At 41.9% G+C, this 20,750-nt stretch overlaps 1 protein-coding gene across 1 annotated transcript in view; it reads left to right on the top strand.

The window, feature by feature from the left end:
• fstl5 (follistatin-like 5) overlaps nucleotides 1-20,750 on the top strand; it is a 181,151-nt gene that overhangs the window by 141,077 nt on the left and 19,324 nt on the right. The window contains exons 10-12 of the mRNA XM_056439702.1: nucleotides 81-215; nucleotides 17,020-17,046; nucleotides 17,287-17,405. Coding sequence (XP_056295677.1) covers nucleotides 81-215; nucleotides 17,020-17,046; nucleotides 17,287-17,405 — 281 coding nt within the window. The remainder of the gene's footprint in view (nucleotides 1-80; nucleotides 216-17,019; nucleotides 17,047-17,286; nucleotides 17,406-20,750) is intronic.

Raw genomic sequence — 20,750 nt, 5'->3', positions numbered from 1 at the left:
TCTCACCATCCTTCCCTCACTCATCAGCGAGCCGTTAGGTAACGTCTCCTTTAATCTCTTGTCTCCGTTGCTCCTCGCAGCTAATGGAAGCGAGGTGCACATCAGCAACGTGCACTTTGAAGACACCGGCGCCTACACTTGCATCGCCAAGAACGAGGCCGGCGTGGACGAGGACATCTCTTCGCTATTCGTGGAGGACTCCGCGCGCAAAACCCGTATGTATAAGTCATGACGCTCGTCTGTTTCCGCGGGATAGCGGAGCCATGCAAATAGAGCTCTTAATAATTAATGCTGCCAGATCTTAATAGTTTATATCCTGTGGTGCAAGGATAGAGCCTCTGAGGGGGAGATAATGGTGATGCTATCTATACTTTCCTCATCTCCTGGGTTGGAAGCAGGAACAGTTGTACACGCAACCAATCGATCCACTCAGGAAGACATTTCATCCGCTGCGTGCTGGTGTACACGAGTGCTGCAATTTGTTATTCGTGCTGAAACGATAGGTCAGATTCATCCATTAGGGCCGGCGGGAAATGAATTCACCGTTTCTGATTTCTAAAATATGGTGATTTGCAGCCCCCCCTTTTTTTAATGTCCTTGTTTTGGCCTGTTTGTCAACCGAAAACGCATTTTAAAACGTCACCACGGCAAATTATGATGGGCATTATGTCCCGAAACATTGAGTTCATTACTCCCAAATGTAATCAGCAGATTCATCGATTATGAAGAAAATCATTAGCTGCAGCCGTAATTTGTGTTATTGATTCATCTATTCATTTTTGATGTTCAGTTAAATAATATGTAAAATAGTGAAAGAGAAAAAACAGATACAAAATAACCGAAGGCTGTGGTAATCTTCAGAATAGATATTTAGTTTTGAAAGAAATGGTACAAAACCGCCCCAAAATATATATTTTTAAATATACACTACCGTTCAAAAGTTTGGGGTCACTTAGAAATGTCTTTATTTTTCAAAGAAAAGCACTGTTTTTTCAATAAAGATAACATTAATCAAAAATACACACTATACATTGTTAATGTGGTAAATGACTATTCTAGGTGGAAACGTCTGGTTTCTAATGAAATATCTCCATAGGTGTATAGAGGCCTATCTCCAGTGTTCTGATGGTACATTGTGTTTGTTAATCGCCTTAGAAGACTAATATCTGATTGGAAAACCCTTGTGCAATTATGTTAGCGCAGCTGAAAACAGTTATGCTGCTGATATAAGATATACAACTGGCCTTCCTTTGAGCTTGAAGTTTGAAGAACAAAATTAATACTTCAAATATTAATCATTATTTCTAACCTTGTCAATGTCTTGACTATATTTTCTATTCAATTTTCAATTCATTTGATCAATAAAAGTGAGTTTTCATGGAAGACACGAAATTGTCTGGATGACCCCAAACTTTTGAACGGTAGTGTATGAATCAGAAAAGTTGCTAATCCTCCAGGGAATATTTGGCATTCTTGCCTAATAAATTGAAACTTTAACTGATTTATTATTAAAATGATGGTCAGGTGTTCATCTCCACTGCTTCCTCTCTGTCACTCTCCATCAGGGATATGTGTCCCAACTGATTATGGTGATATTTTGCAATGTAACCGTGTAACATTAGGGTCGTGACACGAGTAACCTTATTATTCAAATTTGGAGGCATTTGTTTTCCCCATCACAAACAATCCCCCCACCCCTCCCTCCATGAATAGAGTCTCACGGGATAATTAAGGTTGACCTTCTCCGAAATGTCAGAATCTGTCTTCTTTGGGGTTCAAGGCCAGCTGTTAGTGTGTCGTTCTTTCCTTTTTGGGTAATTAGGGATCCCAAACAGCACACTGATCAAGTTTGCAGTCAAGTCACACACACACACACACACATCAGGTGCGCACTGCCCCAACACCTCGACTACACTCTGATGTCATCTCCGCGGATCGCCACTTCCTCATCAGAGAATCACGTTCGTCGAGGTCGCAAGTCACCGCGTGCGCTTTGAAGCCGTGAAGCATTTGAAGCTGTCGAAGCTGTACCGTTGGCCAAAATAATGCTGGGAGATGGTTATTGCAGACACTTTCATTTTTGAATTTTTGGTGGATAGAAGTTCAAAGGGATGTCAGCAGAGAGACAGACGTGTCTGCACTCTGACATTAGGAAAGCTAGAAAAGAAGTAGTAGCTAACGTAGTGTGCCGCGAATAACCAACTGACTGCCGCTGTAGGAGAACGCCACCTTCATTCAGAGACTACAAGCGAGCAAGAAGAAGGAAACTTTCTATACCGGCGGTCTCGGTGAGCCTGAGGCTCATGTGTGGTGTCAGCTCACAGCGCCTGCAGCCGGCAACCTCTGAAACCTTCAACTCCGCTGCCGAGATAATGACTCCCTCGCGAGTCTTTTACTTTAAATGGGCCTCTTGAAATGTCATTTGAGTTGATTTTTTTGTAGCTTTTAGTTCCTTCCCTGTCAGTACATAATTCCGGAATTGTCTTCCATTATCTCGATACCAACTTTGACTTCAGTATTTGTGTGGTGTGTACATCAAGTGTCTTGTTCTCAGGTCTTAGAAAGAGATCTCAAGCTCATCAAGAATACAAAATATTAATAACTACGGATCCCCTTCTATAGATATATATAAGGCTTAAGATTAATGGTACTTGTAGGAAGTAAGGTCACTTCAACATTGCTTTTGATCTTTTCGTGGGATTCGTATGAAGGGCCTTATCGTCAAAGGTAAGTGAAGCAGAATTGCAAACACAAGAAATATCGGACTCTCAGAATCCTTTGGTGGTTACGCAACATCAGGGAAAACGTCACTCTTTATCGCAGTGTCAAAATAACGTAAGTAGCTTTTAAAAACGTGAGCTATGCGGAGATTGCCATCATTAAGGACCTTTTTTTCCCTAACCCCCTATATAATGTTCTGGCCCATCATGCCCCTGTTGTTTCATTTCATCTTCTTTCTCTTCGTCACAACGGTTTGTCTTTGTGTCATTTTTTCTTCGGTTCTCTTGAGAAACAAAACCAGGTGGGTTTCCTTTTGTTCACGGCACTCAACCAGCTCTCTCTTCTTCACATGGAAACCACAAGAGGTCCAGAATAAAAGAGAGAGACGAAACCAGGGCCATCAAGATTATTTTATTTGTAACAAAAGGTCCAGGAAAGTAAAAGCTAACAGCTGTGTGTGAGGCAACAGAAAGACACAGAACTAAAGTCATTCCCAATTATTTAATTAATTCAGGGGCTATTTCTAAAGCACATTTCGTATATACAAAGGCAACTGTACATAAAGCATGAAAAAGAACATGCAGAACGAAAACAATATATATATACGCACGAATGCATAAAAAAAGAAATTAATTACTGGTTTCAAAATAGTTTGAAGCTTTAAAAAAAATGCTCACAAATGTCTTTTTTAACGTGTGATGGAGCTGTACTTTTATTCAGGCGTGAAAAAATATATAAATCGGAGTGATTCAGAGAGAAACTGACATATATATATATATATATATATGACAGCAACTTCTCATAAACTTCTCATATAAGAAGGTGAAATGAACACAAGAGGGCTGCAGTTTTATTTTTTGACCCCCCCGCTCCTTTCATTTGCATTGCCTTGGCTTTTGATTATCCACAGGAGATGGACAGATATTTTTATTAGGCTCTCCAATGAAAAGGGCGACCGGGTGATATTTCCTCGGAAAGCTGCCAGCCGCCGTCAATACTTCCGAGTTTAAGGCCAGAGCTGCTCAGACTCTAGTGTTGTGATGTTCAGCGTAGACGCCAGAAACTTCCTCAGCTCTCATCACAATACATTTTTTCCTGTGAACGCTCATTTATTTGTTCAACAAGTTATTTCAAACATATTAATCACATGAAACACCAGCTAGTTAATAATTTCCCTCACAGTTGGAGTTGTTAAACGTGTTACTTTAACGGCACAATGCTGCGTCTGCAGGTTACACAGCCCCCCCCCCTACCGCTTGATATTTTCTGTGGATCTCACACTCAAATTACATCTGCATATCTTCTCCACGCACAGTGTAGTTATGTTCTTTTTTCACTGCGTCCAACATTTTGATTTCTGTCAGAAAATAAATAAATAAAATAATTATTCCAAAGATTAATGCTAATTTATTCCACATGTTTAAAAGTGAAGATTCACAAGTTTAAAATCCGAACACAAACACTTTTCAAGGTTATTTTACTTGCATACAACAAAGGCATTAACATAATAAGACATTTCACACAAAGCTCAACTCCGCCAGATAAAAAGAGAACGCAAACTCATCCTCACGAATAATTACAACGCAATAATAACACATGCAATACATTCAATACAAATTATATTAACACAAATAATAAATACAGATAAAACAATTAAAACAAGAGCTGACATTCTGACATGACACATATTTGTTTGTTAGGATAGAATCATCATTATTTATCCCTGAATCGAATACCGAATGAATATTTATTTTTTCCTGCATGCTGTTCTTTGTCGAGGTAACCTGACCTTAAAAACATGACGAGGAGGACGATTGATTCAGCTCTCGGTCACCGGCTCATTATTCTCTGTCTGTTTTGCTTCGAGCACCGTCTGCATCAGCACTCAGGTTTTCCAGTAACAACAGTTTGACCACACAGAAAAATCTGTATGTCGGTAAAGCATTGAACTTTCCATCCGGGGCGATTGAATCTGTTGCTTTTTCCCGTCTCCACTTGGTCGGTTTCCTGGAAATGAGAGAGGAAGCTGATGCCAAATGCTGCCAATGCACTTCACATTGGAATTAACTGGTGTATTAGTAATGACGCCCACTGACAGAGCCAGCAACGGCAATTAGGCAAGCGGCTCAGACTTCACCTGTTCCTGAAATCATCCTTCCGTCTCATTTCCATATGCAATGTTCCACTCAGAGGGTTTCCTTATGGACTTAAAAGGGGAAATTCACCACCTGTTATGCAATTGTCCAATAAGTCTAAGTTCGTGGTGTATTCTAAAAGTTATTGTTGTTCTTTCTGCATCCGGCGGCGCAATTTGAGCTGACACCGACGTGATTGAATGCGAGGAGGAGGACTGCTATTTCAGCATGTAGCCAGAAGGTGCAGCATTGATGTTGAAAGAGAATCGGACACGGCGTTGGAGGCGCAGTGGTGCATGAGGCAAAACAAATGTACAACTTCTTCTAACCCCAGATCCCAGCTAACCTTTATGAACTGATAATTTAAAGTTACTGTGAGAAGCCTTCAACTTTTAATGAAATCGAATGACTCTTTGTGACCTCCATAAATACACAAGACCGTCAGCGAGAAGATTCTCTGTTTCCGCCTACCGACTCCAAGAAGGCTAGATACTCTGAACTGCGGTTTGGTGCATAAACATAAACAACTGTCAGTCTTACTCCCCGCAACCCGTAGGCGCATTGGAGGCGACCCTCAGCAGCACTTAGCCGGAGGCTCGTGAGTATCTCCACTCCCGCCCAGGGCAACTCCAGAAAAGGACAAAGTCCAACCCTTCTCCAGGAGCTTGGTTCCAGAGCTAGTGCTGTGTGTGGAAGTGAGCCCAACTTTAGATACCAGCTCCATCTCTTTACCCGCTAGCGAGGTGTAATTCCACGTCCCTAGAGCTAGGCTGCCGGCGATGGGCTTGCCCAGGCCCCCTGCCCGGCCTACATAGCGCCCGACCCCGATGCTTGTCCCCAACTCTCCTAATCATCCCTAATCATTGGCTTGCAGACACAAACACGGTCAGTAAACTATAAACCTATAAAAAAAAGAAGCTTTTACCGACTTTCTTCTGCCAAATTATTATTCTTATTTTCTCCTCATATATTTAAGCGTTAGACCAGCCAAACAGAGAGAGCCAGCCAGAGCCCTTTTTTTGTGTTACCAAAGACATCAGCCACATCTGTGTTATATGTGCAAGACCATACGCACGCACGCTGCCACACACGCACCACCGCACGACGCCGCACGCGCACGCACGCACGCGCACACACACACACACGCACGCACACACACACACACACACACACACACACACACACACACACACACACACACACACACACACACACACATAGACCTTCTGGTTCTCTTTGGTATGTTCTTCAATTGGCTGGCGTTTGTCTTCTTAGTTCAGGAAGCTTCATTCTCTCATCCTCCGGACGTTGGCAGAACAGCCCTGAATCTAATACCGCTGATATGAAACAGATGCGGGATTCAAATAACACGTTGCGAATTATACTTGGAAATGTGTTTCGGAAATCCCACTTTGTAGAAAGTAATGATCTCATTCGGTGTTTATGACCCGCCCCGGGGTTCTCATTCAGATGGCCGAATGAGAGACGCCGCCGAATGACTAACCAAGCCGGTTGTCAAAGGCGTAGAAAAAAAGTATTAAGCAAGAGATGAACTGAAAACACGACCTGATGAGCAAATTATCTTTTTTTTTGATGAATTCTCCTCCGAGGAACTTCAAGGTCAACACCTGCGCGTCGCAAAAGTGAATTGTTTTTTTCTTTTGAAAGTTACCCGAGCACTTCGTTGTTCGGGGGAAGAACCCAGAGCGGTCAGTCGCTGCTCCTGAGATCTCTTTAACGGAGTCTGTCACCGGGCGGGCGGAGCGCCATCCATCTCTGACAGGCTGGCATAAACATCTGCCCTTCACAACGTGCCAATTATGTTTCTGCACCGTCAGGAGGATCAGGACGAGCGCTTGTTGCTTCGGTCTCTCCGATCCACGTCACGCTACACGTTACTCTGCACTTCACGCCTCGCGTGAGGGACCTTCAGAGTACCGAGGCGTGTTCATTCGGGCACGAGCAAGGAGGCCCGTTGCCCTCTTCAACTGAAGTGCCCTTCTGTACCAATGAAGAAATTAATATTACAGAATTATTCTTAGTACTGACATTGTGAGAGGAAGTCTCACAATGGAAGTTCAGAGGAGTATGTCATCCTCTTTATTTTCCATTATCTTCTTACCTTTTCACTCCTGGTGTTTGTGCAGGAACATATGCAATCAGTAGTAGGGGGGGGAGGTAATCCAACAAATGGGTGATCCAAGCCCATCCATTGGGAAGGTAACCAGCACTGAGCAGCAGCCAGCGGGCGCTAATCTCAGCAGCACACGCAGCCCCCCGGGTCCCCGTCACAGGGTAAAAAAAAAAAGCGTGGCGGGATGGGGGGGGGGGGTGAATGCAATCAGTATTATTATTGAGTTCGTGTATGCGCAGTTCTGGTAGTCGCCCTCCCCAGGCCACAAATAGGGGGGGGAGAGAGAGAGAGTCGCTTGATGATCGGGAGGAGTTGTTGTCCAGTCGGCCTTGGGGGCGTCTCAGAGGGGAGAGAAAGCAGATAAGATTGGGATTGTTTGGTCTTCCAGTAGCTGCAATTGAATTGATCTCAATATGCCTTCATTTTATTCTGATGTAGGTTTTGTACTGAGTAGTTTGCATCTTGCCCGAGATTAAAAGTTCCACCGTGTGGCTATTTCCTTCTTAATTGGTTCTCATTATGAGAATAATTGGCGTAGAGGACACAACATGGCAGCAGCGCTGATATTTTATTTTGCCCTGGACCATTTACCCCCGAACTCGTGCGAATAATTACGATTTGTAATGAGTTTTAGGGGAACTTTTCAGTGTGAATATTGTTAATTAATGACCACGTTGCATTAGATGTCGCGCCTCTCGTAGATGCTGAATTATTATGACGGTCTAACAGCTAACAGTTTAGCAGAGGTTGATGTAACTTTGTGAGTTACATTTATAATTAGATACCTACGTCGAAAAGGTGGGAACACAAGCAGAGAGACGAAACTTGATGAGCTTCCTTCACCAACTTTCTAAGAAGCAGCTGGCGGACAGGGAAATAATTATGGTTCATAACCTATTCCTGACTCCAGCATCTACTCTTTGCTTCACTCCTTCTGTTTTCTTTACTCAAAGCTGCGTGGCTCACTGTCGAGTCCCGTAAGTAATGCATGACCTTTAAATACTACTCAGCGGGAATCCAAAGACTTGACAATCTGTAGTGGGCCGAGAAGTACCGCACTGTAAGACTTCTCCAATCTCGGTCACGAGTCAATTACTACATCTTTTTGCGATGGGCTGAGATTACATTCCAGGTTTCACTATAAATCCAGTTATTTTGAGATCGCTAAAGCATAATTTTCTCCACCCCGAATCCAGATCTGATCGTTTCGTCTGGCCGCGTGAAGCTAATGAGACTCTCAAGTTTGGCATTATTTCACCCGACTGGCATTCTTTTTCTCAGTCTTTCACGAAACCTAACCCTAACTACTCATTCAGACACATTGCCCCTTTTCAATCTTTTACTGTCTCTATTTTTCACACGGTGTTCTGGATGCTCCTTAATACAGAATGATGTCTTCCACAAACTCCTTTATTCCACATTCTCATTGTGTATTCATTGTGTTTCTGAACCATTTTTAGGGACGTTTTAACAATTGGTCGTCTTTTGTTCCAATCAAAACCCGGCGCCATTTGAATTCAGGCAGAGTGGAAAGATCTAATCAGGGAAATCCGGTGGTGAAGTGATTGGTTGGAACAAAACCCTGCAATCTCCCGGGCCTCGATGGCACGCGGATAAGAACCCCGCCGCTCCCACGCCGGAGTCTGCACAAAGCCGTTTTTATTCTGCATGCTCCACCGTGCCGTCTGCTCCATATCCTCAGAATAGAGAAGATCAGTTCGTGCCAAAAAAACGGCGTCCATGTTTCCATCAAGACGTGTCCCTCCCTCATCCCGGTGGGCTTTTACACGGAGTTGGACACGCTGTCGGCAACGAGGAGCTCCAACCAGACAGTCGACTGAGTCTCATGCTAACGGCTTTGTGAAATTAATATTTTCAAATCTGGTGGGAAGTTTCAAACGCCTTTTTTAAGCCCTGGTTACAAGCCGACAACTTATGAACACTCGTGATGATGCATTCTGTAAAAGACTGATGCGGATAATGAGGACCTATTTCTTGAAGGTAGTAATCGATGTAAAACATAAAGAGCAGAGAAGACAAAGCAGGAACACAAAAGAACCAACTAAAAAGATTGTAAAATGAATCAATTACCGTTATTTATTCCACATGAGATGAAACAGTTTGGAAAATGGAACTTGCAAACGGGTAATATTGATGTAGTCCTCGTAACTTTACAATCCATAATGAATCCGGTGTTTTTATGTGATGAAATAGTAGAGCTGGCTTTGTCCATCATTGATGTTTCTTCATAATCATTGCACAGATACATATGTATAGAGAGAGCCATTGCAATCTTTATTTGTGATGAGCTCAGACAGTTTTTTTTCCTTCTAAGCTTCGATGTTTAAAAGTCTCCCTAACTTCTTTTTTTCCTTCTTTTTTTTTACATTATCCTTCAAGGATCAAGTCTTCTGAATACTTTTCCTCTGGCGGAGATGATTCAGCCGTCAGTCGGTCCTCCACAGGCTTCCTGCTCTAATTCTATTGCAGTCGGTCTTGTTATTTTGAAAGCTTCCTCATTCTACCAGACTGTAAGGAATACTGCGGAGGAGTTACTGGTGAAGTTAGCCCTCAATCTTTAAGCGACTTCAAACATTTGATAAAGTTGCTAAAAGCAATTTTTTCAAAAGCTTTGGAGGAAAAAAAAAACGCCTTGAGTTAGACATGAAATATTTCAAAATGACCTTTTCGATACTCCTCCTGGACTATATAAAGCATCTTCCTTTTCATTTTGCAAATCATGGAAGAGAAATATATCCTGTAATTACCCTCTGAGAATGACAATTTCATGACCTTCTATCCAACCCCTAAATCTCATTGAGCTTTAAAGTGGATAAGGAACAAAAAAAAGCTTTCAAAATGTCTCATGATTTTGAATTATTCACACTGGATGTTACGCTTTCTACTCTTCATTTTCTTAAAGGATAAGGCAGGTGTCATTTCATATTGTCTACAAATCATGTGAATAGACAAATAGTTGATACTTATCTTCTATGTAGCCAAAGCCTGACATGTCTAAACAATAGTGCCAAAAATATCCATTGTTGTCCAAAAATATAAGCATGGGTGACATGTCCTTTCATAAGTCCCCAACAAATGTAAAATGTACTCCAGTTTGACTTTTTCATAAAAATGACAGCAAACATGGGTTTCAGGCAATAACAAAGCCTTTTAGTAAACAGTTACGCAATATTTGTCAATTATTGTCTACTATATTAGAGACGTATGTCTTTACTCGGGACCAATGGGCTTAGAGCTGAGATCCACCAACAGGGAGGCGAAGTGGTTCTAGTCTCTTAGAAATATATGGTATGACCAGCTTTATCTTTTTAAACCTTTGAAAACTTGGTTTGAAAGCATTTCTCAAGAAAATTAAATATGCATGACTAGACTCAAATCAAAGTTTGTGAAAAAAACAGCCTCGGGTATCATCGATAGAGTTTAACACTGAAAAACTTACCTGGAATGGAACTTATCTGACTTTTACCCCAAAAGAGTTGTGGTAGTTTTAAGTCCCGTTTGCTTAGAGTACAAAGCTATCTAAGAACATGTCATGTCCGTGAAGAAAGTCAGTCCAGTAACTCCTGATTCTTAGAAAATACCAAAAGTTAGTCAAAGTTATAGAGAATCAATTAAAAAAAGAGGACATTTGAGGCAGGAGATGTAGAGAAAAAGGGGAACATTTGAGATCGCAGAGTTGACCATAGTATTAGAGACACCATTGATACATTTCTGCTGATCTTAAGGTTTACAGGCTCTGGCTAAGACCCGAAGCAGGGGGTCCTGAGGCATCTTAATCCAGGCCTGGATTTAAGTGAGAGTTGGCAGGTGCATCTGAAGATTTTTTTGGCATAGCTTTAGTAAAGGATGTGAGGTGTATACCTGCGGTGCATATTATCAGTCCCTGCACTGAAAGGATGTGTTTGTATCAATGAAGATGAAATCTACATCTATTTATTTCCCCTATTGTTCTGCCTTCTCACTGTAACTGCTTACAACACTCGCAATCTGAAAATCAGAATGCATTTTTGTGTGTTGCTTAAATTTAAAAAAAGGACCTCATTACTCTACTCGTGCATCCGCGGTCTACCGCCACGCCACGATGGGCGAACACCACAGGGCTCTCATAAACAAACAAAATCGAATTTATGTAACGTTGCTGAAGGGCAGGAGATGCCGAGGCCGGGCCCGATGAGGGCGTGGCGGCATTCCCGATGTTTCGGAAAGGCCGGTGGAAACACAGTTATTACGGCACACGGAGAGAGAGCGAACTCGCCGCCTACGGTGGCAGCCAGCTTGTTTTGTTATATGGATGATGAAGTTGATGTATGGGTCCCTTCCATGCGCAGAACAGCCACAGTCTTTCTGCCAAATGATGAATAGCATCAATACCGCGGACTATTGAAAAAGACCGAGGCACACGAGATCTCATCTCGAACTCCTCCTTCCCATTTTCTCCGGGTATTTTTTTTGGCACATGGCATATTGTATAGTTCCGCTTCATATTCTGCCCTCTCCTTTCTTTGTCCGTCTATGTATAGACCCCACTCCTTTTGTGTACGTTTTAATGAGCTAAAAAGGTATGCAAGGGTGCACAGGAAACCCTCGACGACGCACTTTTAGAAAGATTAAGGCTGACTAGTTGGCTTTGTGTCTACCTCCTCTTCTCCCCCCCCCCCCCCCCGAGCAAGAGGCTCCGGGTATGAGCATCGCAATAGAGGCGAGATTAGAATCGGATGTGAATTGGGCTGCAGATTGGTTTGTAGCCTGAGAATGCCGGAAAGTGGAAGTAGAGGGAAGACCGGCGGGGGACGGATGAACAATGAGAGAGAAGGTCACAGTTAAGAAGCCAGTGTGAGCGGGGGGTGGGGGTGGGGGGGGGATAAGAATGATTGAGGAGCAGAATTTGCATGGAAGATAACTTCATAATGGCTCCAAATGTTCTCCTTACCGCATTACTCTTTAGTCTTGTAGTTCTTAAAAGTAATCACTTTTCTCTCAGAGTGTCCATTGTCTGATTTGAAAAGCCACCAGCTGGTCTGCGTTTTTTAGGCCGACCATTCAAAGCACTCAGGGTGTTACGTGGCTTTTATTTCGGCATCTCACATCATTAGTCACCTCTTAATTGAATTTAATGTGAAATAACCTGTGACAGGAGCCAAAACAGTGTGAATCATCCGAGTTTAAAACCTGTGGCCCACTCATCGGGTTATCCATATAGCTAAATAACGTTCTCTAGCTAATGTTCGCTAGCTAAAGCGAACTAAATAACTTCAAAATAAGTTGGAATAGTTATCACTCACCGTAGGCGATGGCGTGTTGCTTGGTCGCCTAGTGACGAAAGGCCACGTATTTCTTTATGTTGTCGCTCCCCTTAATGAACTCCGCAGAAGAAATACCTTGTGCTGGACTAACGACGGCTTTTGCCAACTCGTTGACGACAAGTTCGACATGCCTTGCAAAAAATTGTGTCTTTTTCTTCCTCCTCGTCTTCCAAGCCAATCTATATTCCCTTTTTGGATGGTGGCTGGGTGTGTGGATCTTTTTTTTTTGTACCTGAGATGTTGACGCTGTTAAATTATCCTCACTTCTGAGGAGAATCAATAATGTGCCCTCGTGCTCAGAGGGTTATGTTGGGTGAAGGTGATCCTGGAAGAGAGAGGCATCATCCCACATTTCATGAATGGCGTCTCTCTGACTTTCGATATGAGACTGATGTGATTTCTAACAAGGATCTGCAGATCCAGGTCCCAGCTTGATCACCTTTTCAGAGTCAATATCGGAAGCGTTCCATCAACTTAATGTACATGAAGACCCTCAGAGACCAGCAGAGTGCGAGCTGTTTCCCAATACTTAACTCTTAGATTCGAAAGGTAAGTACACCAACCTTATACAAGTTAAACAAAGTAGTTATACACAGCAACACAATTAAATCTAAAAAAATACAAGCAAAATCTCTTTTATACAATATATATACAAGTTAATATAAACATTTCAGCAGTTGATTTAAATAGGTCTATTCAAATTGATTTATGTTGATATTAATATATGTTGTCATCTGATAACGAATGTCTGCCTGAATGAAGTTAAATATACAATACATATTCCTATTTTAGCCTAATTTCATAGTGAGGGATTGAATCGAACCTGTCTGAATGAATCGACTCCTCAAGATTAATTAATCTCATCTCTTCAGGCACTCAGCGATTCTTTGATAGAAACCCTCTTCTTCATCTCAGCCAAATTGAAACTCAACCCTCAATAAACACCAGGTCTTTATTCAGAGTTTATATCTGAATTTTTATATCTGAATCAAGTTCATATCCATACCGATTTTGAGTTCCCCGATGGTTGAGGTCCATATTCAGAGTTTAATTTCCATGTGGATGAATTATTGTGATTTTTTTCCTTGTCATCGATATCTTTTGTTGGACTCAGTTGGCTTCTGTCAGAGTTTTCTTGGCCACTTGCAGTAGTGCTGCATTCATCTCTCTTGTTCTCGATTGACTTCTTGACATTGTACATTGAACCACTTCTTTTTATTTGACTTGTTCCTCATAACTTTTATTGTCAACTTTATACTTACTTTCTGAGCATCTTCTGTTAGTCTCTTAGGTCTCTAACTGACTTATAGACTTTCTATTTATAGTTATTCTGTTGACGATCGATTCCTTTGATTACACTAGATATATAACTGATCTAACTGATCTAACTTACAGTCCCTTTTGTCAGTCCAGATTGATCATCTTGTTGACAATATCACAGAGGACTCTGACCTCTGTTTTAGTCCGTAACCTCTCATCGAGTTGATTGAGGTTTAGGAAGAGTATAACTCCTCCTATACTCTGAAGCTGCTCGAAAGAAAAGGAAAAAGAGGAGGAGGGTTTGCTCCCTGGAACTGCCCTAGTTTGCTGAGATAGAAGTTTGGCATATAAGAAGAAGGCTATAAAGTTTGCCAGAGTAGCCCCTTTGCCTGCAATAAGAGAAAAAAATAAAAAAATAAAATCTTCTTCTCCGTTTCTTCAGCACTGTAGCCAGGCTGGACAGAGAAAAGCTCTACAAGAGCAGGTTTTAGCTCAACTTATAGGTGCTTATGACTATGAACATTTATTTAACTATTAGGAGAAGATTAATTTAAATCCTTTTATCTCCTATGCCAAATGCAGAAAAAATCTTTAACTATGGAAGGCGATGCCTTGCTGACCTTAGTGCCCTTCCTTGTATCCCGGAGTGCCATCCTATCAGTGGTGTTTATTTTATGATATTTCTTTGTGACGGATTATCACTATCTATCAATCTTTTCCCCGCCACCCTGCCTGCTTGCTTTCCTCTCTTTTGCCTTTAATCCCGCTCTCGCTCTGCCTTTATTTAACATTTCTCAGGTACCGGTGGCTGCCACACTCATGCTATTGTCAATGGTCCTCTTCATCCTCAGGTACTGTCTCTCTAACAGATCCCCTTACTCTAACTCTTTCCTCTCTCTATTCCTACCTCTGAGCCTCCAGAAAGTCCTGGAGTTGTGCGACTCAAGACTTTCTACATTGAGAAAGTTTCAAAGAAATCAGTATTGCGACTTTCCACACATTACGGCACTGGTGAAAAAAAAATTACAAATGAAAAATACAATGCAGCAGACTAGGCGGCACTGGTCTTGGCTGGTCTTGACCTCTGAACCAGTTAATAACTTTTGACACCGACATCGTGTGTTAGAGACACTGGAGCATTCAGGCAGAGCACCACAGCGCATTTCAGGCACTAAGAAATTTCAAATCATCGATCATAATTCGTTTAATTAAATTTATCAGATCGATCTCAGTATGTATTTAACCAGCTTGTTGTCACGAGTTCCCACAAGACCAATCACAGAGACTGGATACATGCTTCCTTTGGGCAATATTGGCAGAAACACTCCATAAATCACTTTTAATATTATATTATCAGAAAACAACCATATTTATAAAACGCGAGAGAGAGCAACCAAAACCTGTAAAATTCAAGCATGTCTTAAGAACAAAAACAAACATAACCTGCAACTTTACTTGATGTTAAACTAAAATCAAAAACTTTAATTTAAAATGGCTAAACTCAGAGAGAGATCAATATCTGTGATTGGGATTCTGTAGTGAGCATTGCATCTGCTGCTGACAAATCTGTAGTAAAGAATCTTCCTATCTCTTTGATAGACTTGTCCTTTGTTATCTTTGAAAGCAAAACTCTCAGGACCACATTCTTTCATCACGTAATATTAAAAATCAAATAAATCATCTGTCATCAAATCTCAAAAAAAAGGAAATGATTCTTCGTTGGTTCAGAGACTGGATTACTCACTTGATTACTTAGCTTAGCTCTAATAAATCTCTCGGTCCTCTCCAGTAGTCCCAGAATCCAGAGCTAGTGTTCTCACTAAAAACTAAGAAAAGATCTAATCACTCCTGCACACTCCTGCACTGCTGCTGCTCTGCACTGGCCAAATATCACACAATTACTTTAAAATTCTTCTCTTCTAAACCTACACTGCCTTGATTGAGCATATCAATCATAAGCTCTTTGTCTATTTACACTATTGCCCCTAATGCGGACTTCACTAAACTGCGGGACTCTTTAAGAGTCTAGATAGTTAAAAAGTAGAATGGAGCCAGAGGAGCTGGCTCCTCCCAAGCTCTTTTTCTATTATAACACCAATTTCAGTTAGGAGTTAGACAGTCACCTCGCTTAAGAGTAGACTAAGTAAGTCCCTTAGGAGAGCTTAGAGTTTATAGTAATCAGGGTTTCCCCTGGTGCACTCTTGATATGCCTTGATATCTAGGGCTGGCTTATAGCTTTAGAGATGCACTGAGAGTTTAATCTCCTTTTTTCTCTTTTCTCTTTTTTATTTCCTCTCATTGAATCTTCTTCTCAACTCTGCTTAACTTTCTCCCATCATCTTTGGTCCTTCGTCTCATGGGCCCATGAGACCCTATCCATAGATCCTATCTGCCTGATGGTGCGCCTGGTTTGATGGATCGAAATTCCCATCCTGCTGGGTTCTACTGTTGAGTCTCCTCCCTCCTCCCATCTCCCTGCCTGATTGATGGATGGTCTGATCGTGGAATATGCCTACTATAGACTATATATTCATACTTGTCATATCATATTCATATGTATTTCTCTATATCTGTCACTTCTGTACATTACATCTACATCATCATCTTGCATCTGTCCATCCCCTCCTCTCCTCTCTCTCTGTGCTCTTCCTTTTTTTTTCCCTTTAAGGGTTATTTTTATTTTTTCTTTTTCTGGTGGGGTTTTTTGTTGGGGGATGTCTATGTGTATGTATTGTGTAGCATCCGAGAGACAAATTTAATTTTTAGAAATTGGGCTATACAAATAAACTGAATTGAATTGAATTCTCCTCACAGTCACAGGTCTGATCAAGAAGCACACCTTTTTTTGTTGTTGAATAATCGGTTCTTCACGTCAAAAATCCAAAACGCGATATGGCAACTGGACGGGGTCATATAGACCCGGACCCGACGATGTTTTGACAAGTTCATTAAATTATCATAATTACTAGAGGAAATTATGGGGGCATTTTTTGCCCATCTCTTGGTGATATCGGGGGCAAAACTATATTTGTAGGGACATTTTGTCCCTTTGCCCTCATGTATTTCCGACGCTGATACAGCTCATATTGATGGATGACAATCTGAGATCTCTTTTTTTTTTTTTTTTCAGATTTTTTTACGTGTCTCCGCATACTTTGGGTGCAGCATCCGAAAAAAAATCATAAACTGTTTTACGGTACTCGTAGTTTGTCGACCGCGCTCCATTTTACAGTGTTTGGCATCAAATTATTTCCTAGCAGAAGGCTCTATTGATTGTTTTGCTGCATGATGTCAGAGACACAGTTTCCATAAAACTTTCATGCAGCCTGCTCCCGTCTTTGCCTCGATAGGAGTTAGTGTTTGGGTGTTAGCGCTCACAAAGGGAAACCATTGATCTTTGCATTGATTTTTAACCACACTTTTCCTCTTTTTTCTCCCCTCACAGTGGCGAACATTTTGTGGCGGGAAGAAGGTACGTCTAGACTTGCTTCTGATTCACTCCGGCGTTCATTAAACTTGATTTAATTTAATTTTGTGTAATAGGGTTACTGAACTGTGAAGAGAGGGATTAAATGATTTGCTGCTTTTGAAAGGAGATAACAATGTGGTCGGAGAATTTACGTTTGCAAATGTCCACACCGTGCAGTCTCATAATCTGTGTTATATATTATGCACTTGGCGTTAACGGTGCCGTTTGTGCTCTCTTTTCCAGGTCTCGGCATCGGCAACATGTTCTACGTGTTTTATGAAGACGGTATTAAAGTCATTCAGCCCGTGGCGTGTGAAATACAGAGACACATTAAGCCCAGCGAGAAGCTGCTGGCTCTGCAGGTGAGTCGTGGAGCTTGCGACTCTGATTCATTCTTAGCTGACCAAAACCATCCAAGTCATCCGAGTTCAAAAATTCTAATTATTTTTAATAATATGCTAAATTGTACTCAGCGCAGCAACAGTCCTAGATAATTTTGAAGAGTTTGGGTTCATTGATTGAGAAGTCAGGTGGGTTCACGTTTGGCAAACTACCCATGATCCTTAGTTGTGATTGTTACCGAGAGGAATCCAGCTAGAGGTTCATTATCAGCGCGGTTTCGCAAATTCATGTGAGAATAAGCTGAAATATTCAAGTGAACTCATTCTAACTGAATTAAAACACTTGGATTAACCCAATGTGTGCGACCTGAAACGCGTAGCACAAATCAGAACTAAAATGAATAATTTCTATATTGTCGGTTTACCAGAAATAACAGTTTCAAATAAATGCCAATATTGCTCCGTGTCGGCTGTTTTCTAACAGTTGAGAGACGATAATGCCAATTGTGAGTTCAGAGATTGTAATCATGAAAAGTGTTATTCCTTTTTAAGTCTCAGAACTTGTAAGAGTATTCAGGGAGAAAACAAACATCATTTGTAGTGGCGGATGTTGGAATTTTGTTATTGTGGCTCAAGGTGAGGCCCGTGGCCCTCTATTGGCCGGCCGCCGCTGATTATTTGTACTTCCCTGAACGACGTTCACCTGCCAAGGACTCGAGATTTCAGTTGAATTCTCGCTTTAAAATCTCTTTTTTATTACATTAGAAAACCTTGTGGCAATGTAATAATAAACAAATAGAAGCAGGAAACGGGAGCAGGCATCAATCAACTCCACCCAGAAGCAATAACAACTGAAACATTTATGATGTAAAATGTTTTTACAGTGAAATGCTGTAAAGAAACAGCTGAGAGCTTTTTTGTTTTTCTTTAAAGGCAAAATGGGATAATGTCAGACTCCCGTGATTTATTATTGGCCGGCCTTGACGAGCCAATGTTTCGTCATAATTATTTTCGAGTGTAGGAAGTTTAGACAACAATAGCTCATTAGGGTGAGACTCTAAATAGGAAACATTTATCACGTCGAATAACGCGAAACATTCGCTCACATTTGAATGAAACAAATGACTGTTGATATTTTCACGTGTTTAAGTTAAATGAAGCGCTCCTTTACAGTCTGGGAAAACTAACAATGGTATTTTTTCTCATTTGGTGAGAAGTTGACAATCGGAGATATTTTGATTATTATTGAACGGTGCCGAAGAATACGTAGACCGTCGAGAGAAATCAATTTTATTCACGAGCCATTGTCAAAGGCGGGCCGCCATGCAAATATAAAACATTTAAAATGTCAGCTGCACGTGAGGCACAGACATAATTCACTGAAGACATAATTCACTGAAGACATAACTCACTGCAGGAAGCCAGGTGCACGCTCTCGACACATCACGTTGTTGTTGTGAAGGTGATTACGCCGTTACCTATGTACACATCCAGGAGACGCGGGGCCGCATTAGCATTCACGCTGAGTCTCGTTCACGCCCGCTTTATGATTCTTAATGTTTATTCTCCCTTCAACGCTTTTAGTCGTGTAATGAGCAGAAAGAAGCTGCACTGCTCTGCGGATTTGATGGGAAGGACGTAATTCAGACGGTCCGTTATTACGAGTGTTTTTCACGTGGTAAATATGTCGACTGTTATTCTAAAAGTATCGATCAGCGCGGCTCCGAGGCGGTTGCTGATCGTCGCACATTTTCTTCAGGCTGTTACCGCTAGCTACAGAAAAACGATGCCCGGTAGATGGGGGGGGGGGGGGGGGGCGATGCACCTGTTAATTTACAGTCCACAGGCGGAGGGGGCTTCACTTCCCCTCCTCCCGGAGGACTCTTCACACTCCGCCCCCTCCCGCCTCCGCCGAAACACCGTTTGTCACCGAAGCCTTCGGGCATCAACAATATTCAGAGCGCGCCGCTGACGGAAACCTGTTAAGATTTACACGTGTTCTCCGACGGACGCTTTTTACTCCCGAGCTGCTTTTCATTCCCCCCCCCCCCCCCCCCGTGCTCATCGGACGGCTGTTATACATAAAGCGGCGGCGGTGCCGCGAATGAGCCACGATCAGCCAAGCGGCCCTCCGAGAGGTATGAGGATATCCATCACTGGGAGCGCCCGCCGTGCCAGTTCCCGTGTCACGGGGGGGGGGGAGAAAACGCCGTGTGAACGCTCAGCCCAACTCACGTGTTTTTTTTCCCTTCCTCCATCGCTAGAGGTGCATTGATTGATTTATTTATGGTAATCGTGCAGCCAATTCATTATCCTTAAACTCCCTATAGAGTGTTTTACCGTGACTCGCAGAGTAGAGGGGAAAAAAACGTTGTTACGTCCACTTGTACTGAAGGCGGTCCTGGAAGGATCTTTGAGTGTTCCTTATCTTCTGCAGCCGGGAAGAAGCTGAGCCGAATCATTGGAAGGAGGGAACGACATTTAAAGTCGGGTTCTGAAGAAGGGTTCTCGACCATGAAGCCAACGGCAGATTCCTAATTCTACTTTTGGAACGAGCTTCGTCCGCTCGGTGTCTCTCCTCGTTATATTTAGTTATAGACACTGATCATCATAAGTGATGATTGGAAAATACGACTCGTTGTGCCTTCAAAGAAATGGCGAGTTTGAGTGGAAACAGGACACAGTGAGATGAGTGTTCATTATGAGCAATAAAAACATAATAATAATTTAAAATTTCAACATACAATTTGAAAAGCGATTTCCGATGTACGCGAGTAGAGAGATCATCGGCTCACATGACTTTGACCAAAAGCACACCCTGGGCTCGGAGGTGATCTGAGCACTTCCTGTTTCCTGTAAGCAGATGGGGAAACATCTGCACCTTTTTGGTAAAGAAAATACAAAATAAATCAGGGTGCAAATGTAAAAACAATTCAAACAATGAGCGTTGTGTAAATGTGATTAAAATGTGATTTTATTACATGTGAAACCTTAAATTACAATAGAGTTATCTACTATGTCAACTGCTCTCGGAAATTAATATCTCATCATATTGTTTATTATAAAAGTGTGTTGCTCCTGTAAAGTTCCTCTTATTGACACTTTGGATGTTGTGTCGCAAAATATATTATAAACTCTACAAATCAAACGTGTGGCCTAACCGGGGGAATATCAGAACCATCATATTTCTCAGCGGGGCTTTTCAAAATATCACTTTTGGAAGTGTTTTTTTAGAAATATTTTTCAGTAGAATGAACCGTTTATGTTCACAGCGCAGCACGGCGTCGTGTGGTTTCCCGCGGTGGTTCCAGCACTGAATAATGTCGTGAAGGCATCGGAGTGAATATATATGCAACATATACACTG

This window comes from Pseudoliparis swirei, chromosome 19 (assembly GCF_029220125.1).
Source record: "Pseudoliparis swirei isolate HS2019 ecotype Mariana Trench chromosome 19, NWPU_hadal_v1, whole genome shotgun sequence".
Lineage (NCBI taxonomy): Eukaryota > Metazoa > Chordata > Actinopteri > Perciformes > Liparidae > Pseudoliparis > Pseudoliparis swirei.
This window is presented reverse-complemented; position numbering and strand designations above follow the sequence as displayed.